Below are 27,430 nucleotides of genomic sequence, written 5' to 3' on the forward strand. Positions count from 1 at the left end.
GGCCTAATGGATAAGGCACTGGCCTCCTAAGCCAGGGATTGTGGGTTCGAGTCCCATCTGGGGTGCAACATAGCAGAGTGGCGCAGCGAAAGCGTGCTGGGCCCATAACCCAGAGGTCGATGGATCGAAACCATCCTCTGCTAGCTGTAAACCTTTTACTGACAACCGAAAGGACTTCTCCATTACAAATGTGCCAATTTAATGGGGAAGGAAATGGCTTCAATCGTGTTTCGGGGGACCAACAACCCAAAGGGTCTTTCGTACATTATTTGGGTAGAAACAAAGCCCTCCTTAGTCTTTTACATGTCAATTGGTAGAGGAGCAAGATCAACCCAACCTCTCACTGATGCGACATTGTCAAGCCCCAGTGGCCTAATGGATAAGGCACTGGCCTCCTAAGCCAGGGATTGTGGGTTCGAGTCCCATCTGGGGTGCAACATAGCAGAGTGGCGCAGCGGAAGCGTGCTGGGCCCATAACCCAGAGGTCGATGGATCGAAACCATCCTCTGCTAGTTGTGAATCTTTTACTGACAACCAAATGGGATTAATGTGTCCTGATCTGATTGTGATTGATAATAATAATGAGAATAGTGAGTAAGATGTTTTCATTTGGCAGGCAGAACCTGAACGCACCACATCAAAACTCTTCAACTCTCATGCTATAATTGATTAAAACGCCACGCCTCACCCTCTGCACATTACACCTGCTGACGACACTCTGACGGCAGTCAGCGGGATTTGACGTCTCAGACAAAAGTCACAAATCATTTGAAGCGAACGGCTAGACTCAGATTCTTTGTTTTATTGTGTGCCATTCTTCTCTGTGTCCCCATGTGGCTGCAACCTTAAGAATGAAAAATATCTGGCATATCTGGCGGGGAAGAGGATATGAGAGAACGGGAGGAATTTGCAGGACAGGCTGTTTTACGGAGGAGAAACTAAAAAAAACAGCTGCTGTGAAAAACACAAAAAGGCTGAGAGGTAGATAGTCTGTTTCTCTGCAGCGGTTATCAGCTTTCGCCCTGCAAGACGCCGTCATTCTCTCACAGAGCAGCGAGAACATCTGGTTGTGACTGAGCTCAGAAATGATTTCAAATTTTTGAACGAGGCTTTTTGTTTATTTGTGTGTTCATTTTTTTTTTTAAAGGTCCCATGTTCTGCCTATTGTCACGACTCCAGTGGAGCTGCCTCAGCCGCTTATTTTTCATCCCAGATCTCTGGAAGGGAATTCTGCAGAACGCCGGACCTTTAACGGCAACGTGGTGCAGCACGCGTGGAGGACAGCATAGGACAGGAGTGCACTGTAGCACAGCCCCACTGACAGCAGGGGGTGCTGCAGCCATGCACAGAGTGGTGGTGGTGTGGGTGAAGGAGGGGAGGGAAGTGAGGAGGATCAACCGCCAGTACTCACGGTGAAACATGGCCACCCAGGAACGTTTAACAAGCCCTATGTCAGTCGCACAGGAGGGAAACTGGTTACCCGTCACAACACAGCATCCTGACCTCCAACAGCACCTTACTGGATTAGTCTCACCACACATTATTATCATTTTATTAACAAGGCTTTTAAAGGAGGAGACCATGAAAACAATTGCCAGACCTTTTTTCTTTAACTTGCATTCTAAAAAAAAAAAAAAATCTGTCGGCACTGACCAATTGTTTTAATGGTCGATTCCTTAAAGTTTTTACCCAAACCATATTCAACTAACTAGCTGACTACTAACACTTTCTCTCCTATAAGAACAGAGTCCAGCGCTCCAATTTCTTACAGGCATCAAAAAGCAAAGCTTAAGCAAAACTTGACTTCATCATCATCATACACACACACACATCATAATTATCATCATTGTCACCATCATTGGGGTCCAGTTCTGACAGGCCTGCTGTAGGCTGAGCCCGACACCCACCTGTGTAACCCTGGTTACAGTTGCAGACGACCTGCCTGTTCCGGTCGTCCTGGTAGCAGGAAGCAGCAAAGTGGCGGCCGCTGTTGGGCCCCTCGGGACACGGGCACGGCCGGCACTGGCTGCTGGACGGGAGGCCCAACACGGGGTTGCCGTAGTAACCGTCGGCGCACCTGCAAACAAAGAGCCAAATTATGCAAATATCTTCCCTCTTCGTCCTACTTCTGTCGCCGGCCGCAAGCGGCCACCTCACCGGTCACACTTGTCCCCGCCGGTGTTGTCCCTGCAGCCGAGGCAGGCGCCCGTCCTCTGCTCGCACTGCTCCGCGTGCCCGTTGCACTGGCACGGCCGGCAGCTGGGGAAGCCCCAGTGACCCGCCTGGCAGCCGTCGCAGCGCTGGCCGAACGCTCCGGGCCGACACTTGCACAGGCCGGAGAACTTGTCGCAGAAGCGCGACACAGAGCCCTCCAGGCTGCAACCGCAGGCTGCAAGATGGGAATTGGAAAGGATGGGAGGAGATTTTTCAAGATAACTGAGGCAAGAAATTTTTTTTCTGACAAAGTCAGTTGTGTGAAGATCTTACCTATGCAGCCCGAGGGTCCGAAGCCGTAGGTTCCCGGGGCGCACTGGTCGCACCGTCGACCAATCACGTTGGGCCTGCAGCGGCACTGGCCACCGCGCACATCGCACAGCGAGCTGACGGAGCCCTGAGGGTCGCAGTCGCACGCTGGAGGAGGAAGAAGAAGAGGAGGAAGAAGAGAGACAGTAAGTGGGACGTTCAAAACAGCAGTGCTCCAAAAAAAAAGGAATGCGGGAAAGAAACTGCAAAACATCCTCCAGCAGATCGGAGGGAAAAAAACACCCTCCCCACTCACGCAGCGCTCCGTCGTTGATGACGGCCGACATGCTGGCGATGAGTTTGGCGCAGGTGTCGCTCATGGGCGGCCGGGTCACGCCCTTGGCCGCCTCATGGCAGCGGTAGCGCTCGTAAGTCTGCTTGCGGCTGCTGGAGGCGGAGTCTCCGGCGCTGAACATCTCCATGGACGAGTGTCGCGGCATCAGGGTGATCTGGGGTAGAGGGCAGGTAGTAAGAAAGGGTTCTGCTGTGTAAGACTGTATTATTATTATTATTAGAGTATTATTAGAGGGACGGCGGTGGTGGTGTGTGATCATACAGAGTCCAGGAGGATGACGGCGTTGGCGGCGCCGTTCAGGATGCTGTTGGCATCCTGGTAGCGCATGAACTGGAAGAGGAGGGTGTAGCTCACCCCTCTCTCCAGGCACAGAGGCTGAGGAGGGACCACAAACCTGAGGGCAGCAAAGCAGGCGTTCAGTGCGTGCGTGAGTGTATGCGTGTGTGTGTGCGTATGTGTGTGTGTGTGTGTGTGTGTGTGCAGTGCACCTGGCTGCAGCAGGCAGGGAGACGGTCATCCTGTCGTCTGCAGGGATGGTGTTTCCACAGGGGCTGCTGGTGGGAATCGGCCCCGGACGGATCAACGATATCCGCACTTCCTCCCAGTCCCGGGGCATCTGGGAAGCATTGACAGGAAGTGGTGGACAGGAAATGAAAAAAATAAATCTGAATAAATTAAAGGTGGTACTGCTGGAAATTCGTTTTGAGCAGGATGATTTTGCTAAGGTGTAATTCTGCAGGATGTTCCTTTAGTTCAGGAGGAAGGAGAGGTGACGTTTAGACCTTCAGTTTCTGCACACGGCATTTGATTTGCAAACCCATGAGACACAAATAGAATATTTTTTTACAAACCTGATGATTTATTTCACATGTCCATCTAGGAAAAATAATTAGCTTTAAACACCTGATTTTGACTAAAGCAGCCTCCAGCCTGCTCATATCACACAGCAAACACACACACACCACAGACCTGGGACTCAAAGCGGATGAGCAGGTCGTACTCCATGGAGTAGGGGACGTTGCTGATGTGGAACTCCAGGGTCCCACCTTCCGAAACCCGAGCGAACCCGAGGCCGGTCCAGGAGGCGGGGCGACCCTGCTGGTGCTCTCTGATATCCAGCGCCCAGCCCTGACAAGACACACACACACACACACACACATACACACACACACAATATAAAGACTGATAATCTGAAGGTATTTAAACACAAACAGCTGCAGTAACACTCTCCCACCTGCCCAATTGGAACCAGCTCGGCCTCGTACAGGAAGTGATCCAGAGCCATGAAGAAATACCCCGACTCCACCTGCGTGCACTGGCGTCCGGTCATGTGACTGCGACACCGACACTGACCGTTTTGTATGGAGCAGCTGCAGAGGAGACGAGCAGAGCTGATGATTATCGCGATTCTTTTACAACTGCAGCTCAGGTCTCAGGTGTTTATCGCTTTAAAAAAAAAAAAAAAAACGAGCAGCAATCGCGATAAAAATTGTTGAAATGCCCCTTTTGAAAAGTTACTCCGACAGAAACACAGGATAAATTCTAAACACTGTCAGCACGTATATCTGAAGAAGTTGGTTTTCGACAGGTTTCTGGTTTCTCGGTGCGATTGCGTGATGATTCCGAACGGGATCGTCTGCGCCACTCACACGTTGTCCACGGCTCCGCCCACGTCGCACTCGCAGCCCCTGCAGCCGTTCACGTCGTGGCTGAGAGCCCAGTGTTCCGGCTGCAAGCAGAGAAGGGAACAGAGTTAATGAGGCATCGCTCACACAGATAAAAAGAAAGAGCTGTGTGTTGGTTAAGTTGCTTTACTAGGTTTGGGCTTCTTTTTTTTAAATTTATTTATTGTGCGCCACTTTCTGTTTTGAAGCTGAGCTGTTTCAGAGACACGCTGAGTTTGAATGTGATGCAGTAACAGATTGCGTCAGTAGATGGCAGCAACGCACCTTCAACGACTTCACGTCGCCGGTGTCAAAAACGAAACATAATATGAAGTTGCAGCACTAAGTTGCAGTTTGTTTTGCAAAGTTGCATCGGTTTATATGCCGGGGAAAATCAAGATTGTTAGTTTGTCTTCTGTAGACATTTTATTCTGCGTAACGTTGACATTTAAACCTTGGCAACCAAAAAAAAATAAAGACTTCACAGGACTCATCATCAGAAGACCTGATCCACTTTTGGACCAGGTCCTGGTGTCCTGACCATGTTAGGTGCTGCTGTGACACCCTCCGAGCGAGCGAGCGGACAAGCCTGAAAATCCCTGCGTTAAATTTAGGCCCGGCGCCCAGGCGGGAGCTCACATTCCTGCCAGCACTATTCCGGGCCGAGCGGGTTCGGGACCCGAGGTGGAGTCAGAGGAGAGGTGGACGGACGGCGGCCTCACCAGACACTGGTCACAGCTGCGTCCGGTCACCAGGCGTTTGCAGAAACAGTCGCCGCTGACCGGGTCACACTGGGAGCTACCTGACACCGTCCCCCGGTTGTCACAGCGGCAGGCTGGCGGCGGGGCGGCACAAAGCGAAGAGCAAAAACGGTAAATCAAAATGTGAGAACAGCAGAATGAGCAGAATTCAAGGGAATAAATATAGAATAAATTTAGGTCATTCATTAGGGTGCAGCATCGATATAAACAGAGTGTAGACACACTGTCGAAGTGTTAGCTGCAATATAGTTAGAATAGCATAGCAGCATAGCCTATATTATCTAAATCCTCATTATAAGCAGCACTGTACTCCAGCAGCCTGCATTACCCTCCTGATCTCAAGCACCTGCTTATTGCTGTGCTCTTTGATTTAATAGTCTCCATGAATTAGAGCCTGATACCAAAGTAGTGAGGTGATGGAGCCACAAGGTGGCAGTATCTACAATAAAGAATGATATCCAAAAAATATGACCGTCACAAGGATGGATTTAGATTTTTTTTTTTTTTTAAAGTTATCCTCTTACACAAGCCTGCTTTAGATTGTTTTATTGGTCACGTCTGTAAAGATCTGATGCCATGGTTCCCTCTGATGCTGCAAGAAAGACGAAATCTTGTGAATAAAGTCGAAGTTTTGTGAATGAAGTTGAAATTTCATGAATAATGTCAACGGTTTATTATTTCATGAATAAAGTCGACGCAAATAAAGTGTAAATTGGCGAGTAGACTGCATGGACGGTGGATTAACCCAGTTACCCACAGTTAAAAGTAAACTGCCGAAAACAGGTGTATCCCACAAGGTTCACCCACAGTAATCAGGAAACTGGCAGAAATGGAAGAACTCCACAAGACTTGCACGGAGAGCTTTTCAACTTTATTGTCAACATTTTGACTTACTTCACGTTAGTTGCAAAATTTCGATTTTATTCACGAAATTTCGTCTTTCGTACGTCAACGTTAATTCTCAATTAGAAACTTGGAATTGCATCCTAATTTTTTCCTTCCTTGTGGCCCTGATCCTCTTCCGTAAATCTGAGATTTACAAGCTTAAAACAGAGCACAGACACATTCTTTCTTTTTCTCTTTTCCTGCGCTCTACTCACGCTGGCAGCCCTGAGGGTTGTCGGCGCTCAGGCCGAAGAAGCCGGTCTTGCACTTGTCGCAGCGCGGCCCTTCCACGTTGGCCTTGCAGCGGCACTGACCGGCCACCATCCCCATCGAGGGCTCGGTGTGGCTGTCGCACATCCCGCCGTTCTGAGAGCCGTCCGGGTCGCAGTCGCAAGCTAACGGAGGGGGAGGGAAGGAGGAGGTGAAAGGGCGGAGGGGTGGTTGAAGAGTTGTGTTGCTCGTTAGCCAACCTCTAATCTCACACACACACACACACACACACACACACACACACACACACACACACACACAGACACTCACCGATGCACACTCCCGGGTCTCGAATGTCCCTGTTGGGGTCCTTGTAGTAGAACAACTTGCACAACTCGCAGTTGCGACCCATGGTGTTGTGCTGACAGTCGTCGCACACGCCACCGCTGTTGTTGCCCGTCGCCAGGTACACCGCCATGTCGAAGTGGCAGCTGCCGGAGTGGTCGTTGCAGTTGCACTCTGGGGGGTGAAAAAAACACAACAGCAACACATTGTGTCAATAAAGTTCAGCCCAGAGCTTTGGGATAAAAGATGCAACTCTCTTCTTCTTCTTCTTCTTCTTCTCCTCAGCTCACTCTTGCAGGCGTTGGAGTTGGTTCCCTCGGCCGGCCTCCACGGCAGGTCGTTGTAGAAGTTGCTGCACTGCTCGCAGTTCAGTCCCTTGGTGTTGTGGTTGCACACGCACCTGCCGTGCACCTGCAAAAAAAAAACCATTGAAAAAAAAAATGTGGTGTGCGTTGCCGAATGTCTTGCTTAAAAAAATAAATAAATGAAAAAGCCACGAGGGCACCCACCATCCCCTCGATGTCGTCCCGGATGCCGTCGATGGGAGCGCACTCGGAGGCGTGGCCGTAGCAGAAGCAGTTGCCACGCACCACCAGCTCGTAGATGGCGTAGTAGTACTTCTCCTTGATCTCAGGCCTGGGGTCCAGCAGGTTGTCACCCAGGGTGTGCAGGTGGGTGAAGTTCACCCTCAGGTTGGTGATCTTGAGCTGGTCTGAGGAGGGAGAAGAAGATGGAAGAGGACGATGGAGGGTCACAGGAGGAAGGAAGGTCCTTTCAAAATAAGGCCAGGAGGGGGAGGAGTGCGTTCTGAGGAAGTAAACTCTTGTTTGAGATGGAGAAGATGGAGCTTCAGGGCAGCAGGATCGCTGAGATTTCAATTCAAACCTTATACATCCACCTTGTGAAGCTCCTGCCTGGAATACACTGCATGCAATACAGCTTTAAATTCCAATCAGGATCCCCTCGAGATCAGCAAATGGTACAAAAATATTCTGATTGGTCCTCAATCACAATGCAAGATTGTTTTTTTTTTAATCCCATTCAGGCCTTTAAAAATGTTTTCTATGATTTCTGATACTTACTAACGTCCATATATAACGTCCATTATTGCAATTTACCTTCATATTCATGATTATTTGTCAGAAACAATTAAATCTAAAACAGTTAAAACATTCTACTGACGGTGGGTCAAATAGGGTCAGACATAATGTGAAATCCATGTCCTTAAAACTATTTAGCATCAGGCAAAAAAAAAAAGAAAAAAAGAACCAAGACAACAACTGAACTTCTGTCCAGGGGATTTATTTTTAATTTTTTTTTTTTTTTTAACCAGTGTTCTGGTGTGGTGGGAACAGATCTGGCTGTTCTGGTAACAGCAGCAGCTGTTGGCCTGTTGGTCATCACCACACACACACACACACACACACACACACACACACACACACCAAGAAACTGCAGCAGTCCAACACACTTCCCGCCTTTGTTAAGAGACTTCAACAGTGTTAATGCTGTTACCTTCCCCAGCAACCAGTTCTCCATCCCAGGAGAACCTTAATTACAGCAGCAGCAGCAGCAGCAGCAGCAGCAGCAGCAGCAGCGACACACAGCAACTCTCAGCAGCCCAACAAAATCACGGAACATAATGTGAGTTTCCTCTCCTCCTCTGGAAATGCTCCTCTGGAGGCTGGGCTGTAAAACTCTGCAGCTCTGAATCCACTGACGAAACCAGCAGAGGGAACACAGACGACGGTGATCCGTCACGTGACTGGAGCTAAAACAGCTCAGCTGCATCTCCGGCTGGTCCGACGTTAGAATAACAGGCTAACGATGAGGTACGGCCCCACTTTTGACCTCACGTCCAGAACGACCGGACGCCGACGGGGGGTTGAACTGCGACGTCGGAAACAAGAGTTGAAATTTGTCTGCATTAAAACGACAATGTAGTTTTTCAACATTAGAATTCAAGATTCATAGTTGTTTTTAGCAGACCTGGGCTGACACGCTCTTGTGAGAAGGTGCCGGGAAGGCAACCAGAGTCCTACAGTCCTCTAGCAAGCCAGCTGGGGGCGCAACAACCCAACGACTTTGAAATTTTAAGATTAAAACAAAACTGTTGTCGCTGGTATTTATCAGTTTTACATTTTGTTCAGGTTGTTTCTGTCTTGTACTGTCCCTTTAAGATGTATCTCATGCTGCATGTTTCATCATTTCTTGTCCATAGTGGTTAATATTGTATTTTTTTCTTGTCTAAAATTTATCAAGACACAGAATAATTTATTTTAATGAGAAGAAGAAGATGAATATTTAGTGTCTTGAATATATATTTTGAACAGGTTGTCTAAGGGTCGCATCTCTACAAAGTGGTGTGTGTGTGTGTGTGTGTGTGTGTGTGTGTGTGTGTGTGTGTGTGTGTGTGTGTGTGTGTGTGTGTGTGTGTGTGGGGGCGGGTTGGCAGGTCTGTCTTATCGCTTTTTTTCCTTCGAATTGACAGAGCGACAGCTTCAGATAATCTCAACAGGAGACAGACGCTGCAATCTGATCGTTGGTCGTCCAGCCGTCCAGCCTGTTTACTGCTCTGTTTTTCTTTCCACTGCAGAGCCAATCAGAGAAGCTGAAGGGCCTGATTCAGCAGCGGCTCCTGTTCCCAAACAGCGGGCTGATTCCGAGGCACCAGATGACTCTAACAGACGCGCGGCTGTCGTTAATCAAAATTACAAACACGCGCTGTCCAATCACCGTCAGGCTGAATTGGAATACGGGCCGTCCGGCTGTCAGGGGGAGCCGCTTTAAAGTGGGAACTTTGACACCAGAACCAGAAAAATCCGGGGGAACCTGTAATGTGCTGCCAGTTTAAACACAGAGGGCAGGAGAGTCGGGCTGAGTGGGAGACAAACAGCTGCTTTTAACATCTCTCCACGACGTCCTACACACTGCATCATCAGCAGCGGCAGCACGGAGGGGGTCTGCCGGAGGCCAGAGCAGACGTGTCAGAACCAGACAAGCAGCGGGAGAACAACTGTGTGGGCCGCAGCTTCGCCAGTCCAGACGAACTGGACGGGAGGAAGAAGAGCAGTCGATTTCAGCGGCCGGATGTTAGTGGGTAAGAAGCTACAGCGGCCGGACTGGGGGGAGCAGCTGGTGCTGGCGCCCATTGGGAGCCATAGAGACCTCACCGGGGGGATCAAGGAGGCCATCATTAAAATTACACCCGCTAGTGAAGAGACACGGCGCCTCTCACTCAGCGCTGATCCGGTCCTGCAGCACAACGTCTACCGCTAACACTCAATCAATTTGAAACAAATGTGCAAAAGAGGATTCATATAAGAATGAAAAATGTGGGGTATACAATGTTATGTAATCTGTGGTTTGCAAGTATATAACCAGAGCTTTTCTGCTTTTTTTGTTTGTCTGATCGTGAATGTTTATTCCTTTGCTTGTGGGCTTGTGTGAGTTGGATTTTTCCGTGGTTTTTGCTGTATTAGTAGAAGTAGTGTTTTGTCATCCTACTACTAATACTGTATATATAAATAAATATGTTGAACTTTTTTTTTTTTAAATAGCATGAATAATGAACAACAGGCTAACTTTGGCGGTAAATGGTTGTTAACGTCTGTTTTGAGTAATCCTTGTTGTGTGGGATCATCCAAATCCTCATCATCATCATCATCCACATCCTCATCCTCATCATCATCCACATCCTCATCATCATTATTCTGACCCTGATCATCATCCTGATCCCGATCATCATCATCATCATCCTCATCATCCTCATCCTCATCCTCCTTCTCCTCCTCCTCCTCATCATCATCCTCATCATCATCATCCTCCACATCCTCATCATAATCATAATCATCATCCTCATTCTCATCATCATCATCATCATCATCATCCACATCCTCATCAACATCATCATCATCATCATCATCATCATCATCATCATCATCATCCACATCATCATCATCATCATCATCATCTTCATCATCATCATCATCCACATCCTCATCCACATCCTCATCAACATCATCATCATCATCATCCTCATCATCATCATCAGCCTGCTGAGGGACCTACTCTGGATGTTGGGGCTGTAGGGGTCTTTAATCCTGATGGAGGGCTCCAGCACTCTGTAGATGACCTGAAGAGGTGAACAAACACAACGAGCAGACGCTTCAGTTGATCTATTTTACGTGTTCAATCAACGCGTGACAAATCGTCGCGTAAACCGGAAAAACTCCCACCTCTCCCTCCGTCGACGGCTCGATGTCGGAGTAGCGCGACTCGCAGACGACGTCGTTGATGTTGCGCAGAGGACCCTGGGAGACTCCGGGGAAGTGGGCGGCGCAGTGGCTGGAGAAGTAGCGGTACACCTGCCAGGTGCGGCCGAAGTCGGCCGAGCGCTCGATCAGCATGGCGGCGGGCCGGAAGGTCTGCAGCGGAGGTCAAGGACAGGCGGGGGGGAGGGGGGGGGGGTGTTTCCTCTATCTGCGATGCGCTTGTCGTATTTATTTTTTGACTTTGTCTCACCTTGAAGGTCATGATCAGGTGGGTGAAGTGAAACTCCGCTTCCAGATCCAGCTGGATGAAAACTTCAGACTTGCCTGTGAGTGAGTGAAATTCTCAGTTTTATATCTCAAAACAACAACAACAACAACAACAAAAAAGAAAAAAGAACCCTACGGCACTTTCACTCTCAGCTGGACTTTCCCAGACCTGCACACGGCAACATGAACACGACGACATGAAAGCTCGACCCACGGCGACGTCTGGACCCAAACCACACCACAGGCCTGCGGCTCCACGGGTTTGCTGCGGTGCAAACATCTGAGGATTGTGGGAAACCCCTCCTTGCCCTCCCCTCCTCTCCCTCCCGCTCCTCCTCCGCTTTATACTTAATAACACGATGGCAAGTGTGTGCAATCATGTGACTTCACCGTCACTGCATAAGAAACATATGGCCGTCTTCCTCAGCCAGTAGCAGCAGCTCAGTGGCATGAAAATACAATAATAAATAAATAAATGACTGACTGACTGACTGACTGAATGAATGAATGAATGAATGAATGAATGAATGAATGAACAACTTCCAACGTCAGCCAGTCAGTAAAAAAATCACTCAGTTAGTCGTCAACACTGAGCCTCACTTGCGGTGTTTCCATGACCCCTAGAATTGCGCAAACCCTAAATATCACAATAAAAAACTGGTAATGGAAACACCTAAACTTCGAAAAACCAGGTCTTGCTATTGTGTTTTCTCCTTTCAGCCCCTCACTCCAACCTCCTCCAGAGGTCGGCCTCTCCCTCTGACTGCTGCCCTGGAAATAATGAACACACAACACCGGGATCACGCGCCGCCTCACCCCAGCACGGACTGCCGAGGTTTGGTTGCAGAGCCTCCGTCGGAAAAGGTCACGGCTATAAGCGGCGGCGAGCCACTTTTCAACATGTTCGTCGGCGTGAAAAAAAAATTAAACCCAAAAAAAACACAGACACAAAAGGGCACGAGAAGAAGAAAAAATGCAAACAGGAAGTGGATGGAAAAAAGAAAGGAGGAGGAGGAGGAAGGAAAGAAGGGCCAGAAGTGAACAAATCCAATGACTGAGTTCAAACACAGTCTGACCACTGTGATCCAGATGATAAAGAGCCACTGTGTCGCCACCAAGGAGGAGAACTGGGCCGGATTAAAAATAGTCCCCATACTTCCTGCCGTCAGTCGTCATGGCTGCAGCACCAGCAGTGAAAACGCCTGAACGCCTGAACACTGCATCCATCGAGAGGAAGAATCGCTCACCGTTCTCCGACTGCCACCAGGACTTCTTGCGGTGCGGCTTGAAGGTGGTGATGACGTTCTCGATGCGGTGGTTTATGGTGTTGTACACGGGGTCGTACGGCCGGCGGGAGTCGCAGTCGAAGCATTTCTTCTCATCCTGCAGCCGGACCACAGAGGAAGGTGAAAAACCGAAGCCCAAATCACACACACACACACACAAACACGCGCAGAGTCGGACCTGCAGGTGGCTGACGATGCAGTAGCGCTCCTTCCTCCTCATGCCGCAGGTGGACGAGGCCTTCAGGTTCTTCTCTCGGCCCACCAGCAGGTCCCCGGTCGCCGGGTAACAGCTGCCGTGGGCGCAGCCGTGGTTGGGGTCGGGCTTCTGGGCGGCGGCGGCAGCCAGCACTGGGAGTAGGAGGGAGGGAGGGAGGACAGGAAGTGATAATATGGACAGGATGCAGAGGTGCCGGATAGAGACGAGCCAGTCGGAACGTCTTATCTGCTCCCGGAGAAGATGGGACGCCAGCGGGGGCGGAGCCAGACGACGGCAAGCTCAACTGAACCTGAGCCAGAACATCAAGTGATGGGGTTCAATGGGAAAACATGAAGTTTGCTGTTTTGTATCCGTGGCCAATAAAAATAACTGACTTTTTTTCAGTCCGCTAGGTGGCGCTATTGAGCGCTGCCTGATGAGACTCACAGTAAAAAAGGTTGCAAATATGTAGAAACACTGTATCGACAGTCGACCCACCCCTCCTGATTATGAACGATCCAGTGTTGTGAGTCAACTTCTAAGGGGGGAGGCATCGGGAGGGTGGGGGAGGGGGGTGAGGTGAGTGTGTGTATGTGGGGGGGGTGGGTGAAGTGGAGGGTAGATAATCCTCAGCCATCAGGCTCCGCTCACCACAGGGGTGCCAACCAACTGACCAGGGCCCCCCCCAAAAAAAACTAGTGGCCCTGACCTGACACCATCTCCAACAGGTTAGCCAGAGTTCACCTGCACCGGGTGAGACGGTTCATGGTGATGTTGTCGGACACCGGCAGTCAATAAAAGTAACGACTTCCTCGTTGTCGTTAACACACGTTGTGCAAAGGTCCCATGAAGAGTTTTTTTCTACCAGTAATCAGGGTATCCAGCCAGACAGTGAACATCTTTTACTCCACTTCAGATTTTAGAATGTGCACCCTTTGTGATGAAACAAGTGGCACCGCTAGCTTACTAACGCCTCGCTCTACCAAGTTGCTAGCGGGCCAAAGCCAACCCCCAGCCAGTTCTTGGCTATACCCCTCATTTTTTAACTTCCACACCACAAACACAGTGAGGGGAGGGTCCAACCAGAACGCATGTTGTGAATAGAGGCTGCAAACAAAGGACTAATTGCGTGTTTGGCCTGGCTTCAACATGGGACCTTGAAGTTGGGGAGACGTCATGTGCCGTGGTTGTTTAACGCACTGCCTTCGTTGTTCTCTCCACCATACATCACGTTAAATGTGCAGCCGTTCCAAATGTTTGACAGGCGTCTCCGTGGTTACCGAGTATGTGTGAGTGTGAGTGTGAGTGTGAGTGTGAGTGTGTGTGGGCGTGTGTGTGTCAGCGTCCAGAGCACAGGAGGGAGACTGAGAGTGTGTGAGTGTGTGTAAGAGAGAGAGTTAAAATAAACCTAATAAACCTTTATGACAAGCGCCAGCAGATTCTTCTTCTTCCTCCTCCTCCTCCTCCTTCTCCACCCCCTCCACCTCTGGGGGCCAAGCTCTGAGGAGGAGGAGGAAGAGGAAGAAAAAGAAGGGGAGGAGGAGTAGGGGTGGGAGGAGACCCTCAGGGGTCCTGCTGTCAGTCGGTGCTCTGCCTACAGCAGGTGTTGGATGTCCATCCATACGTCCTTCCAGCCTGAACATCTCAAGGAGGGAGTTTCTACTGTAGCCGCCACTTCCTGGATGTTCCGCCTCAAATTCTCCGGTTCAGACTGAACCGTGACAGCTGTGGTGAACGGACGACTCGGCCGCAGACGAAGCCTTAAAAGGCAACTGGCTCGGCTCTGAGGCTTCAGGACCCAAAGTCCATCTGTCAAAACTTGAATCTGAATCGCTTGCAGCTGGTCACAGTGTGATCAGAGTCAAGAGGTGAGAGCTTCGAGTGTGCTGCCGGGATTGAACCAAAGAGGCGGGGCTACAGTGCTGGCTGTCTTCGCTCTTCTCCGAGTGAGGAGGCGTCATTCAGGTTGTGTTCAGACTGGCCGCGCTGCAGCAGCAACTTCCTGTTCTAGTCAAACCTGGGCTTTGGCTCCGAGGACGCTGATTGGTCCAGTCGTATTCTGACCGGGTGAAAATGAAACAAAATTGAAAGTGGACATGAAACACTTATAGCAAAGGTATTCAAAATACGACCATTTAAGTTTAGCGGTTAAACCATTTTTTTAAATATATGTGATCTTTTTAGGGTGGGAGACCTTTATAAAATAATGATAACTATGTTTTGTGCTTCATGTCCACTTTAAGAATTTATGTGAGTCAATCACAAAGCCCCCCACCCCCCAACTCCCACAGGGCACTTCCAGGGAAATCAATATCAGGTAATTGGACTGATAACCACTTCCCAGCTGTTTCTCTCAAGGCCTGTCCGAGAGAGGGAGAGAGAGAGAGAGAGAGAGAGAGAGAGAGAGAGAGAGAGAAAGGAGCTAGATGACTGACGCTTCGGTTCGCCACCCCTCCACCCCCTCCCTGTGAGCAAGAAGCTTGTGGTTTTGAGTTAAGGACGTGATACAGTGGGAGATTATCCTCCTCCTCTCCCTCCTCTTCCTCCCCTGTCCTCCTGCCGTTTTCTTTATTTCCTCCCCGCTGCCATAAATGGGCGGGCGAGGAGGAATGCAGGCCGACAGCTGAGAGAGGAGAGAAGGCCAGTGGCTGTGTGTGTGTGTGTACGGTCAGACCAGCGCTTAGCACAGGGGCTGCAGGTCAGGCAACCAGCGTCACAAACGTTCCACTACTAAATTAATCATTTGTGTTGCGTTCAGTCGCACAAGGGTGGAAATCTTTGCCTCGCACCACAAGTGTAGCTTTTTTGTTGTCGTTATTGTTATTTTTTTCACAACAAATGACGCTGGCGGCTGCCGGGCCGCTGTTGTTAACCTGTCCTCGGCTAAGGGTTTAAAAAAAGAGGCATGAGATCATCGTCTTCGTGCCGCCTGACGGCGAAATCCGACTCTAGCCTTCCCTGCGTTCAACGAGCCTTCCCTGCGTCACCTCTCATGTCCACACGGCGGAGCGACCCGAACAAAAAAAACAACAAAAAAACCTTTGTATGTTTGTCTCTGTAGCCCCAGGTGAGAGGATCACGCACTTGGTGATTTGGCAAGCGATTATGATCTTGCAGGTTTTACATTCAGTCGCAACACTATTGAATTACACAGCTGAATTATGCAGCTGTGTAGTTTTTACAGCTCCCATCGCAGACACAGTATCTCTGCGATGAGCCGCAAGAAGTGAATTTTGAAAACATTACGGGAGTACGAATAGTTTGAAATACCAGAAAGGATTTAAATAACGTAATAGCAAACTTCTCAGAGTTTTTAACAACAGTTTGCCAGTCAGCTTGTTTCCCTAAATGTGTGAATTCTGGAGTACCGCACTGCTCGGTGTCAAGCCCTGTTGTTTTTGCTAACAAGTGTCAATTCCAAATAAAAAACACTGGTGATGTTTTTTATTTGGTTGTTTTTTTAGTCTTTGTCCAGTACTCCAGACTCCAAATCTGACGACTGTAAAAGACTTTGCTAATGTGAACTGAGACCTGAACAGACCATAAATGGAATGGAACAGGGCCTGGCTCGCAATGACACTTGATTTTTGTACAACTGGATGCGTAAGGTAGTGGTAGGTCATGCTCAGAGGTCAAGGGTCATTCAGGTCAAAACCTTCACGGCATCGGGGCTTAAAGCCTGGCCCCCATCTTCCCGATGACGACCTCCCCGACCTTATTATTTCCTCCAGCTCGTTTCCTTCGGGGATGTCGGATGTGACGCCAGCTTGACACATTCCGCCGCCGCAGCGCCGCCGCCAGGGGTGGGCGGGGCACAGTTTGCCGTCACATTGCGACACATAGTGAAAGTCAAAACCAACAAACGGATGGACAACTGAGACAACACATGGCAACCTTCAAGACCTTCCGGGCAAAAAGACCCATTAGCACCTCAGCGTTTCTCGACGGACTCGTCAAACCCTGCCATGATAAAGTCAACAGTCTTTGATTTTTTTTTTTTCAAGCCTAATTGGTTTACATTCTTCCTCTCCTTCATCTCGCTGGCAGGCTGGACTCCCCCGCAGCTCTCCTCCCTCCCTCCGTTCATACTCAGCTCTCGCCTTCACTTTGTCGTCCTGTCCAATGTTTTCCTGCTACTCAGCCCCTCCCCCACCACCCACCAGTGCCAGGGGGTCTCGCTAATAAAAATGATTGATGCCACTAATGGCACTGTGATATAAAACACATTGGAAGGATTGTTGAAATTCCACTATCCATCAATCCTTCCATCCATGCTTCCACTTTTTCTGTACTGGACTTGGAGGTGAAGGAGGGGTTACACCGCCAACAAGACTCCAGGAATTTAATTACAGTGATGAATAAAGTTTCATGACTACATTTAGGTCAAATTTGCAGAAAAGTGTGAGCCCAAAGTTGTTTTGACAGCCACATAAATTTGAGCCCAGCGGCCTTTGAGAATTTGGTCGACATGCTACTAAAAGTGGAGCAGATTAAGCAACAACTGCAACAGAACTGCACGAGGGAAGTATGTGGAAAAATATTAATGTTTCAGTTTGAAGATTTTATGCAACATTTACTTTACCGTTAATAATATGTGTCTCTGTCTGGTCCATTATTCTCTTCTTCCACTTTGTATTGTATTGAATCACGCTGTCTGGACCCTTTGTGACATCATGAGGGTCAACCACCAGCCTTCTCAGCTCAGTGACCAGAGCCCCCCCAGTCAGGTGTTGATCCCGCCCTGTTTTTGTCCTCCTTCCTTCCAAACACGTGGAAGGTCCAACAAACAACTGCGTCGGATTTGGCAGGAGGCTGTAAACACAGGGCTAAATGTGCTGTTTCACTGTATACCTCCGTAAGTTTTTTGGGGGGGATAATTTATCAGTCAACGAGGTAACCTGTCCCGAACTCGTCGCTGTAGAGCAGCCACAATTTTCATAATTTTTCAAACTCTCGGCTGCTGGAAACCGTCTGGGCAGACTCCCTCAGCTGTCTCGCCGCTCTGACTCACGGAAGCCAACCATCGTCAGACAGTCAGAGCAGCGAGGCCCGTCACTGGGGCGGCAGCTGGCCTCCCCGGAGGACGAGACGCTGGCATTCCTGCGCCAACCGGGAGACGACGCATGGGTCCAGCGACAGGTGGACGGCCTCCTCAGAGCTGGTCGGGGGGGGGGGGGGGGGGGGGGGCGGTGGGACAGGGGTGGGGTGGGCTGGGGAGTTCCCAGCACACTGCATGGACTCGAGTGCAAGACTCGCACGTGTGCATGAGATAATTATGGAAAGTAAATAAATCTGTCGGATTTAATGATTATAGCCGCCGTCTGTCTGTATTTTCTCTTATCTGTTGTTTTTAGAGAAAGAGAACAGCTTTCGGCCAAACTCGACTGCAAGACTTTAATGCAACCGGTCGTTACACGGTTCAGACGGTGGAGTCAAGGATTCGGGGAGGGAAGAAGGAAAAAAAAAACCCTTCCAATCATCTAAATTATAAAGCAGAAATAGCCGCTGTCCGGCGGATGAGAAGCGCACGTGGCCGGCAGATGTTGGGTGCAGCCTGTCGGTCCGGCGGCTCGTCCAGAAGTAGCGAACCGTCGGTCTGTGCGGCTTTCTTCTGTGTGTGTGTGTGTGTGCGTGTGTGTGTTTGCCCTGTTGCCCCGCAGCTGCTCGGCAGCGGCAGCGCACATGTGTTCACTGGAGGTGCTAATCGGAGCATCGGAGCGGCGCAAACAAGGCTGCACTTAAGAAGTTGGAACGCTCCAAAAAACAGCGAGTCCGTATGTTGGATTAAGTGCTGACGTGTGTGTGTTTGCATCCCGTGGGAGTGTGTGTGTGTGTGTGTGTGTGTGTGTTGGGGTGGGGGTTGTTCGTTGGGGTCGGGGGTGGGCTCTGGGGATTCTCCTGATAATCTTGTGAATGCCGACAATTTACAGTCTGATGGTTGAATTCCGCTTCCTGGTGGCGGCTGCGCTGGGTTTCACGTGAACATCAGACGTCTGCATGTAAGAGAGTGTGAGTGTGTGTGTGTGTGTGTGTGTGTGTGTGTGTGTGTGTGTGTGTGTGTGTGTGTGTGTTGGTATTGTTGTGAAATTGCAATTTGTGTTTGAGCAACAAGAAAATTCAAAAGTAAAAAATAAATATATATATATACATCTCTCTCCGTACATATGTATATATAGACATGTGTATATATATATATATATATATACATCTGAAGGAACTAATTATCAGACTAATTGCATCCTTCCGTTTCCTCTCTTCCTTCCATACAGAGATCCTGCAGCAACATCACTGGAATTGCTGTTTTTGGAGCGTTCATCCAGGGGTTTAGTTTTGGGTCTTTTCACTGTTGTTGCCATCATACACACTCAATTATGTGGGTCGTTGAAAGGGGGTGGGGTGGGTCGGAGATATTGGCAACAACAACTGCAGGGAAAAGATGTTTTACAGGATCTTGGAGGGCTTGGTGCATCACTGGCTGCTGTTGGTGGCGAATGGCAAATTGTGAGGACACTGGTCAACGACGCTGTGCACAAAAACTGTTCATCAGCACACAGCTCCATCCATCCATCTATCCATTTCCCATACCCAACTCTACCCGAGCTCAGGGTTGTGGAGGTCTGCCGGGGTCCATCCCAGCTGTCACGGGGCGAAGGCAGGGTGACACCCTGGACGAGTCGCCAGTTTAATCGCAGGGCCACGCAGAGACAAACAACCATTCGCACTCACACACACACACACCTACGGACAATTTAGAGTTTCCAATTGACCTCACGTGCATGTTTTTGGACCGTGGGAGGAAGCTGGAGAACCTGGAGACGGTGAAAAATAAAATTCCAAAAAGCTCCTTTAAGTTCAGAAAAGTCGGCGGGAAAAAACTTGATTCCAACCGTCTCCAAAAATGAACAACTACTCATGCCCAGTCCGCTGGATGAAAATCAAGTCTTTCTTTCAAGGGAAAGGATGAATTCAGTGCTTTACGTCAAACGCTTCCGTCACCAATCAGTCACGCTCCCCTCGGGTTGAACCACCAAATTGTTTTGCGTGAGATCGTCTCCATTCCCTTTTTTTTTTTTTGTACCTCCGCCTCTGATTCCTTGCCCCTTCCCAGGTCCTCCTCCTCCCCCTCCTGACTCCACCTCTTCTCATTCACCCGGGCGACAGGGCGAGGAAACCCAACGCACCGCCGTCCTTTCAGCCCAGCAAACCTGTTCCCTCTCCCTCGCTCCCAAAGTCCTCTCTCTCTCTCTCCCTCTCCCTCTTTGTGTTGCCCTCCCCCACCTCCCCCCCACTCTCTCTGTGTAGTAGTGGTGGTTAGTGGGTTTTACCGCGCCATTGTTCTGGTATCTGCACATTTCCGGAGCTTGTAGCTTTACAAAGGCTTCGGGGTTGTGGTGGCGGTGGAGGTGGAGGGGGATCTCTCTCTCTCTCTCTCTGTCTCTCTCTCTCTCTCTCTCACACACACACACACACACACGGGTCTCACACACTCCCACAGGCTAGTAGTGCCGAGCCTCACCTGACCACACACACACACACACACACACACACACACACACACACACACACATCTGAGGAACCTGCCGCAGTTTGGAAGAGGGAAGGGGAAAAAAAATATCCGAACCTTCATTCCAGCTCACGGTGGGTTTAACTCAATCCTTTCCCCCGTGTGAAATTCTCCTTCCTCGCTTTCTTCTCAAATCCCTCCATCCTCCCACTCCTCCCCCGGCCCGCTTCCCCTCCCCCGACATAACGAGCGCACCCCCCCCATCCCCAAAGAAACTTTGTCGAGATCTCGTCGCCGCAAATCATCGTCAGGCCTCTGCTGCGCGACGCCGAGAGGCGGTAAAGAAATTTGTTTTTTTTGGGGGGGGGCTTTAATTTGAGCCTGAGCGAGGGGACACGCAACTCCACACCAACACACGCACTCGAGGTCTTCCTTCAACCCCCACAGAGGCAGAGGGATGGAGAGTGAAAGGAGACGAGACGCCGCTGCTGCTGCTTTTGTCCCTCCTATCAGCCCCACCGCCCTCGCCGGCTACTTCCTTTCAAACACACTTTCACACACACGCATGCACCAATTAACCCCATTTATGACCATGAGGGGTTTTGGACGCGACCTTTGACCTCAGGTCTTGTTCTCCAGAATCCAAAAGGACATCGTCCTTTCTCACCAGAGCCCTGATGGAAACTGTTTTTCCCGACAGGCTCGGGTCGGGAGTCCAGACCGGTCGGGTCAGGTCAGGAACTCTGCACCGGTCTCTTGTCTTCACACCATTCCCACCTCAGTAAAGCTCTAAATGAACCATGTCGTACATGGTTTTATGGTCTTCATTTGTTCCCTGGGGTCTCCACATCGGCATGACTAACAATCCAAAAAGAAACAAACTCTAGATCTCCTGAAAACATCACATTTAGCCCGCTGTTTGCAGTTTGCTGCAGATTCTTGGTTTTTCTCCCCTTCACCTGTCTGGAAGTTGAGAAGACCTCTGAGTCTAGTCTGGAAGATGAGAAGACCTCTCAGTCTAGTGCTACTGAGGAGGAAGAACCAGTCACATGCTTTTTTTATACTGGCAATCAGGAAGCAGCCTTCCATTCCAAGATCTGAACACCCAGAAGCGACAAAACAAAATCATAAAGTTTCTCCAAAGAGAGGTTCATGGATGAAAACCTGCAGCCAAATACGCCGTCGCTTGAAATCAGTTTTGAGAAGATGATATTTTTTTTCCAGGAAATACACGTTTGTACCGTTGGGCTCCAATCAGTTTACGACAGCAGCAATCTACGTCATTGGGTCAAATAATCTAAAGCTCATTGACGGTGAGGAGCAGCAGGAGTCAACAGAAGAAGAAGGAGAAGGAGAAGAATTCCTTCCTCCTTCTATCGCTCAGAGCGAAGCCGTGCAGACGGTCTAGGTGTGCGTGTGTGTGTCTGTGTGCGTGTCTATTTGCGGAATCAGCTGTGCTGTTTTAGGAGGTCCATAAACAGAGCGACGCCACCCACAGTGGAGGACAGGGCCTGACCCCGGGGAGCCCGCAAGGCGGCGAGGAGCCCCTAAAAAAGAACCGGCGCCTATCTTATCTGTCAGCACGGAGACACTTTTCCTCGGCCGGGATCGACGCCGTCCCGACGGAGGCCGACGGATGTCGAATATAAAGACCGAAAGGTTGGGATTTGAAATTTCAAAATAAATTCAATAAAGTCCAAGATCAGTTAATCTCATGCCATCCATTCAACCATTTATTTAGACATGTTTTAATCTGTCGGCTTTTCTATTCTTTCGAGAACACTTTGGGTTTTTCCTTTAATTATTTGACACCGTGAGTCAAGTGACATAGAGATGCTGTTGACGTTCAATGTTCACTCTGTCAAGTGAAAATGTTGCAATGATTTAGAAACAAAAAACAAAACTCAAATCTGCTGCATTCATGCTAATCTATTTCGCGTTATCCAAGCTCCCAGCCACTTCCTGTAGTTCTTCACAAAAATCATCTTATCGGACTTGGACAGCCAGCTCAAACTAGGATGGATGGATTCCAGACAGTGAAATCTCCATCAATCTGGTAAAACTGTTATCTGACTACAACATAAAATACATGCAACTTAAAGTTGTTGTGTGTTGATCTTCCCACTAGTCCTCCTCCTTCTTTCCCTCCTCCTCATTTCCCCTCCTCCTCCAGAAACATCCACCTTGCACGTAAACACGCGACTCTGCCGACTCTCGGGCATACTTTCCGGCCAACTAATCAAAAAGCCCAGTGACCCGGTTCAGCCTCGGCTGAGTCACTTCTGAGGGTTTTCGCACCGCGGAGCAGAAGACCGGGGCTGACTGCTGCTGTTGGCCGACTGGCTGACTTACCGCACAGGAGGGCGAGCAGAGCGGCTGTCGGCTGGCGGGGCATCGCATCCACCGAGGAGACCTGAAACCTGAGACCAGAGTTCGGTGTGAGAGGCTCCGAATATCCCGGAACACCGTGTCAAGCTGAAGAGGGCGAGATATTAAACAAAAAAAAAAAAAAAAAAATTCTTATTGAAATAAAGTACGAATTATTTATTTGCTTTTCTTGGTGTCGCACTATGGCTCTTGCTAGCTAACATTAATTATAAAAACAAATCTGAACTTTGACTTCTTCTATTTTAACAAAGTCCACCATTTCATCGTATCACTTCTTTAAAATTGTGTCTGAGTTTGTTTCAGAAGTCGTTCAATACACTCACCTCTTTCTCGTTGGCCGGTTCTAAGGCTGTTCTGTGTGTCCGACTCCGGTCCACTTGTCGCTGCTTCTGGCGCTACTACCGCCGAGTCGCGGGACGGACGGACGCCGAGCTGAGCGGCGCTCGCTGCGGCTGCCTCGGTGGCTCCTGCGCGCCAGTAACGGAAACCCCGCGCTGGTGTGGTGTCCAGGAGCGGAGCGGAGTGGAGTGAATGGAAGGCAGGGCGCGGGTCCCCCGGGGTGGGGGGCGGTGGTGCCGTACGGGAGAAAGTGGAGGGTGGAAAGGAGGCGGTGGCCAGGAAGTATAACTGAGGATATTATCCACTTGTAACTGACTCGGTTGTATTATAGTAAAGTTTTACTTTAAAAGTTTTAAACAATAAACAATAAACGTAAAAGAGCCTTGCTGGGTTAAAAAAAAAAGGGCATTAAAAAGGACACATAATAGTCAATGTTCACCACACAAAACTTTTAAGATGTAACATCTCTTAAATACAAAAAAAATGCTGACCAACTTCTGATTTCCATCAATAAATGTATCTGTTGCTGGTAATAGCGTGCATGCTACATACTAGGAGCTCTTCCGGCTTGAGACTGACTTAAAGACCACCCTGTGCAAGTTGGCCTGAAACGTGCTTCACAAGCAGCTGGGAGGGTTTTAAACGAAGCCACGCGTTATTTCAATGTGTAAAGTTCTCTGCCTTGTTTTGGTTTTACTGACCCAGTAAATGCAGAGCGTGTCTCTGAACAGACTCCCACCAATCCCCCATCCCTGGTCTGGGGCTGCGGGCAGGAATGCGCTGGGATTGAAATCACTGTAATTGCACCCTGCACAAATCCCAGATGTTCCTGCTAAACCCCATCAGCCTCATCCAACAGGTGCCAGAGACGACTTTCATCAGGACACGCAGCTCTGGGAGATCAAGACAACTTCTTTAGAGTAACAAAGAAAAAATAAATCAAGCCTTCTGTTTGATCTACCGGAGCACAAAATGCTCTGTCACATTCCACAATTTCTCTCCATCCCTTAGTAATTCCCTGTGCGTGTGATGTGCACAGGTGTCTGTGGGTCGCTGCTGCTGCATATCTCTGTCATATTACACATTCCCTGCTGTGGCGGAGCACAGCGACTCTTTGTTAGAGGGCAGGATCCTGTGCCAGGCAGGACTCCCGGGAGAACAGGAGCTCACTGTGGGCCAGGGCAGGTAGACCATGAGAAAAAAGGTTCACGAGAAGGACGAAGGACGGAGGTGGTGGAGGGCGACCGAGAACACCGACTGAGGTGCCCAGACACGAGCAGTGAACGTAGTTTTTCCTTTCTTCACGTTCCAGTCCCCAAAAAATGAAGCTTTGAAGACGTTGAAATGATTGATCCTTCCAAATAAAGCTCAAAAATAAAACTGTGAGCTTTTCACAGTGGTGCCAAAGTACTGACCCAAAGAAAAGGTCTGACAACTCAAACATCCAGTTGGAAAGAATTTGACTAGAACATGACATATTTTCACCAGCAGAGGGCAGCAGGAAGCACAAAGCCGTCCCGACTGGCCTGCAAAGTTGTCCACCTGTTGATGCTCGACCTGAAACCCAACAGGGAAGAAACGTTTTGAGGAGAAAAAAGAAAAAGAGAAGAAAAACCAAACTGAGTAAACTTACACACACAGTGTTCACTCTGTCAGAGAAAGATCTCAAACGTTTTAGAGACGTTTGATGCCAGTTCAGTCACTGTTACTTCAAAACAAGATCTTCTTGGAAAGAACTTATGAAAATACATGAAATGATTTGAGTGTTAGGGAAATGGATTTAGCAGACTTGAAGCAGCCTCGCAGCAGAGATAGATCTGAAAAACTGATGAAGAGGCGCCCCCTTGTGTCTGTGAGTCAGAACACATTTCCAAATGACCAAAAACAAACACACCAACAAACAAGCAGGAAGTGATAAGTGTTCATAGACTGTATGAACTTTATTTATTTAGCACCTTTTCATAAATGCTTTCTTATAAGAACACTTTGACCGGAGCAATCATATATAATTACAGGACGTCTTTTTGTTTTAATGAAAAATAATTAAGACATCATTCAGTTTCAAAAGCAGACCATCGCATACGACACAACGTGGACTCATGTGGCCTAATTACAGCAGGAACGCACACGACATCAGTCAAAAATAACACATTTCCGATAACACACTCTCATAAATGTCTTCCGTTTATCATTCAGGAGTTTCACAATTGCCTTTTACAATAAAATAAGTACACCTCTTTCAGCTTAAAGACTCGTCACAGTGACAGTGTTGATATCTACCTGTTGCTGTTGTACAGTACGTGGAAGTAAACCAGTGAAATAGTGACCAAAAAAAAAAAGAAAAGAAAACAAAGCAGCGTTTAAATATTCTTGGAGTCGTTAAAACATTTCCCCCCCGCTCCCCGTCGCTGGACTCTCAGCGTCAGTCACATTCAGCTTCGCGCTGCAGCGGCGAATCGCCAAGACGTCACGTCCGCACGTGCACGCGGCTCCGCCCTACTACTGACAGCTACTGTAAGTCTTCACCTGGTCCCGGATCTTGTTGTGCACCTGCGTGGCGTTCTGGTGCAGCTCGTCCAGCTCCGTCCGCTGCTGCTGCATCCGCTGCTCGTTGGTCTTGAACTTTTTCTCCAGCTCTGCAAAACACCAGACATTCGCAATTAGCCTCCTTTTCAGTGTTATTATAAAGCAAATACTGATGCAACAACAAAACGCTGATTTCTTTTCCCGTCCCGGTGAAACTGATGAATGAGATTATAAACTTGAATTCTTGCAGATGAAACGAATTCAAAGACGCCTGGTTGGACAATGTCAAGGCTAATCAGCTTCCCCGTTATTAAAATAAGAGCAAAGAACAGCGCTGAAGGCTTTTCATATGTGACATACTCACTATCAAATGTCCTTGCGTGTTTCAGTAGTTTTTCGGAGGCTCTTTAAAAGACGGACGTGTGAAATAAAACCCGTTTATTTTGGAAACGTGGTCCAACTTCTTAAATTTTCAAGTTCAATTTTCAATTTAAGCTTTGTTAACCATGACCAGGCCATCATTTCAAATGAAGAAAAAAAAAATACAGCAAATACGCTGAATACGACCGGGTATTAAAAACAGCAACACTGACCGATGCCAGCTTACAGGACACACGGATGTACATTTTGCTGTAATGTTTGCGGCCGCCTCTTGTGAGAAATGTGAGTGTGAAAGCAGCGGCTTTTTATCCTCACATTTCTGACACACACATTTTAGCAATGACTCTGACGGTTTGGCCTGACGTCCAACCAAAAACAAAGCTTGCCAGTGGTTACCGTGGCATTAAGAAGTGGGATCATTATGTAGGCAGGCAGGGAGGACTTTTCCGAGACCAACATTTCAACCAACATGATGGCCATTTCCAGATTCACTAAATCAACTTTGCTGCTACTCACTCTTGAGTTGCTCAATCCCCTTGGTGGCTTTGTTGAGGAGACCTTCTGCCTCCTTCTTGATGTCCATGACTTTCTTGTTGATGTCGCTCAGACCTCCTCCCCCCAGAGAGCCGATCTTCTCCTGCAGCTTGATGTACTGCTCCTCCGTGTCGTTGAGACTCTGGAGGGTAAAAAAACAATGAGACTTTTCACTGCATCGGCAAAGCTGCAGAGGGAAAAAAAACGGCCGCCAGCGCTGCCAATGCTCACCTGCTGCAGCGAGGACGCCACCTGCGTGGCGTTGGCGGCCTGCATCGTGGCCTCTTTCGCCATGCGCCGGTTGAGCTCCGTCTTGTTCCTCAGAGCCTCCACCTCCGCCGAGAGGTCGACGAGCCGCGTCATCGCGTCCATCTGCTTGTTCTCCAGCCGCGTGAGCCGCTCGTCCACCTGCGGGGCCAAGGCGTCGGGTCGGGAGGGGCGAATTTGGCGAAAGCTTTTGCGAGGCGGCTTAGCGAGCAAAGGTCTACCTGAGCCGTGGCATCTCTGGTGCCGTTCAGGTTGGCCTGGGCCACGTTCAGAGCCTCCGCCGCCTTCTTGATGGCCTTCTCAGACTCGTCCAGCGCCTGCCTGGTGCTGTTGGCCCGATCCTTCACCCCCTCGGCTCGGTCCCTGCACAGCCGCAGCAGGAAAACACACACTGTGGCTCTTGCAATCAGGACGAACTTACAAATAATTATGATATATTCAATTACATTCATTGATTGTTGCAATGCAAATTATTGACGGAGAAATATGTGAATATGTGGGCAGTGAAAGTAGTAACTAAATAAAAGATATTCAATATTAATGTTGTATCAGATTATTATATATATAATATATAAATTATTATTTAAGTTTTGGCTCATATGATACAGGGAAAAGCCTGAATTTCCTTTTAAAGTTTTAAAATAAAAAAGGCGATGCACTCAGCCCCACTGCAAAGATGTGAGTATTGTCTAGCCATGATGAGTGAGTCACATGACACATAAATAACCACCCCAACAGAAAACAAGCAAAAAAAAACTACATCAATGTATCTAATTAATTATTTA

The 27,430-nt window shown here is 48.9% G+C and overlaps 2 protein-coding genes, 1 long non-coding RNA gene and 3 other non-coding genes across 8 annotated transcripts in view; 4 read left to right on the forward strand and 2 right to left on the reverse strand.

Annotated features, from left to right (window-relative positions):
- The window catches only part of trnar-ccu (transfer RNA arginine (anticodon CCU)), a 73-nt gene extending 8 nt beyond the window's left edge, over positions 1 to 65 (forward strand). Inside the window, exon 1 of the tRNA in view lies at positions 1 to 65. This exon is cut by the window's left edge and continues 8 nt beyond it. This is a non-coding gene — a tRNA (tRNA-Arg).
- The window catches only part of lamb2 (laminin, beta 2 (laminin S)), a 48,090-nt gene extending 25,365 nt beyond the window's left edge, over positions 1 to 22,725 (reverse strand). The window contains exons 1-21 of one of the 2 annotated variants that reach the window (XM_076026660.1): positions 22,563 to 22,725; positions 12,689 to 12,858; positions 12,472 to 12,607; positions 11,208 to 11,281; positions 10,922 to 11,110; positions 10,755 to 10,818; positions 7,193 to 7,395; positions 6,974 to 7,094; positions 6,669 to 6,857; positions 6,344 to 6,523; positions 5,205 to 5,317; positions 4,468 to 4,547; positions 4,053 to 4,188; positions 3,788 to 3,946; positions 3,307 to 3,434; positions 3,080 to 3,212; positions 2,780 to 2,972; positions 2,488 to 2,631; positions 2,158 to 2,389; positions 1,908 to 2,077; positions 1,412 to 1,447 (exon numbers count right to left, since the gene is read on the reverse strand). In XM_076026660.1, the coding sequence (XP_075882775.1) occupies positions 1,412 to 1,447; positions 1,908 to 2,077; positions 2,158 to 2,389; positions 2,488 to 2,631; positions 2,780 to 2,972; positions 3,080 to 3,212; positions 3,307 to 3,434; positions 3,788 to 3,946; positions 4,053 to 4,188; positions 4,468 to 4,547; positions 5,205 to 5,317; positions 6,344 to 6,523; positions 6,669 to 6,857; positions 6,974 to 7,094; positions 7,193 to 7,395; positions 10,755 to 10,818; positions 10,922 to 11,110; positions 11,208 to 11,281; positions 12,472 to 12,607; positions 12,689 to 12,858; positions 22,563 to 22,605 (2,893 nt within the window). In that variant the 5' untranslated portion in view covers positions 22,606 to 22,725. The remainder of the gene's footprint in view (positions 1 to 1,411; positions 1,448 to 1,907; positions 2,078 to 2,157; positions 2,390 to 2,487; positions 2,632 to 2,779; positions 2,973 to 3,079; positions 3,213 to 3,306; positions 3,435 to 3,787; positions 3,947 to 4,052; positions 4,189 to 4,467; positions 4,548 to 5,204; positions 5,318 to 6,343; positions 6,524 to 6,668; positions 6,858 to 6,973; positions 7,095 to 7,192; positions 7,396 to 10,754; positions 10,819 to 10,921; positions 11,111 to 11,207; positions 11,282 to 12,471; positions 12,608 to 12,688; positions 12,859 to 22,562) is intronic. The other variant, XM_076026661.1, reaches the window with a different exon arrangement.
- On the forward strand, positions 362 to 434 carry trnar-ccu (transfer RNA arginine (anticodon CCU)). The gene has a single exon. It is a non-coding gene; the product is annotated as a tRNA-Arg (tRNA).
- On the forward strand, positions 441 to 512 carry trnam-cau (transfer RNA methionine (anticodon CAU)). Its single transcript has one exon. It is a non-coding gene; the product is annotated as a tRNA-Met (tRNA).
- LOC142888404 (uncharacterized) lies at positions 21,396 to 22,569 on the forward strand. Its single transcript, XR_012926690.1, has 3 exons — positions 21,396 to 21,869; positions 22,159 to 22,266; positions 22,384 to 22,569. It is a non-coding gene; the product is annotated as an uncharacterized LOC142888404 (long non-coding RNA).
- A 2,121-nt stretch (positions 22,726 to 24,846) lies between the features above and the next one.
- Positions 24,847 to 27,430, reverse strand: part of lamb2l (laminin, beta 2-like) — a 35,080-nt gene continuing 32,496 nt past the window's right edge. For both annotated transcript variants that reach the window (XM_076026662.1, XM_076026663.1), the window contains exons 32-35: positions 26,867 to 27,008; positions 26,610 to 26,786; positions 26,361 to 26,520; positions 24,847 to 25,573 (exon numbers count right to left, since the gene is read on the reverse strand). In XM_076026662.1, coding sequence (XP_075882777.1) covers positions 25,437 to 25,573; positions 26,361 to 26,520; positions 26,610 to 26,786; positions 26,867 to 27,008 — 616 coding nt within the window. In that variant the 3' untranslated portion in view covers positions 24,847 to 25,436. The remainder of the gene's footprint in view (positions 25,574 to 26,360; positions 26,521 to 26,609; positions 26,787 to 26,866; positions 27,009 to 27,430) is intronic.

Source organism: Nelusetta ayraudi, unplaced genomic scaffold (genome assembly GCF_046127955.1).
Source record: "Nelusetta ayraudi isolate G7.1 ecotype Tasmania unplaced genomic scaffold, CSIRO-AGI_Nayr_v1 ptg000019l, whole genome shotgun sequence".
In the NCBI taxonomy this organism is placed as follows: domain Eukaryota; kingdom Metazoa; phylum Chordata; class Actinopteri; order Tetraodontiformes; family Monacanthidae; genus Nelusetta; species Nelusetta ayraudi.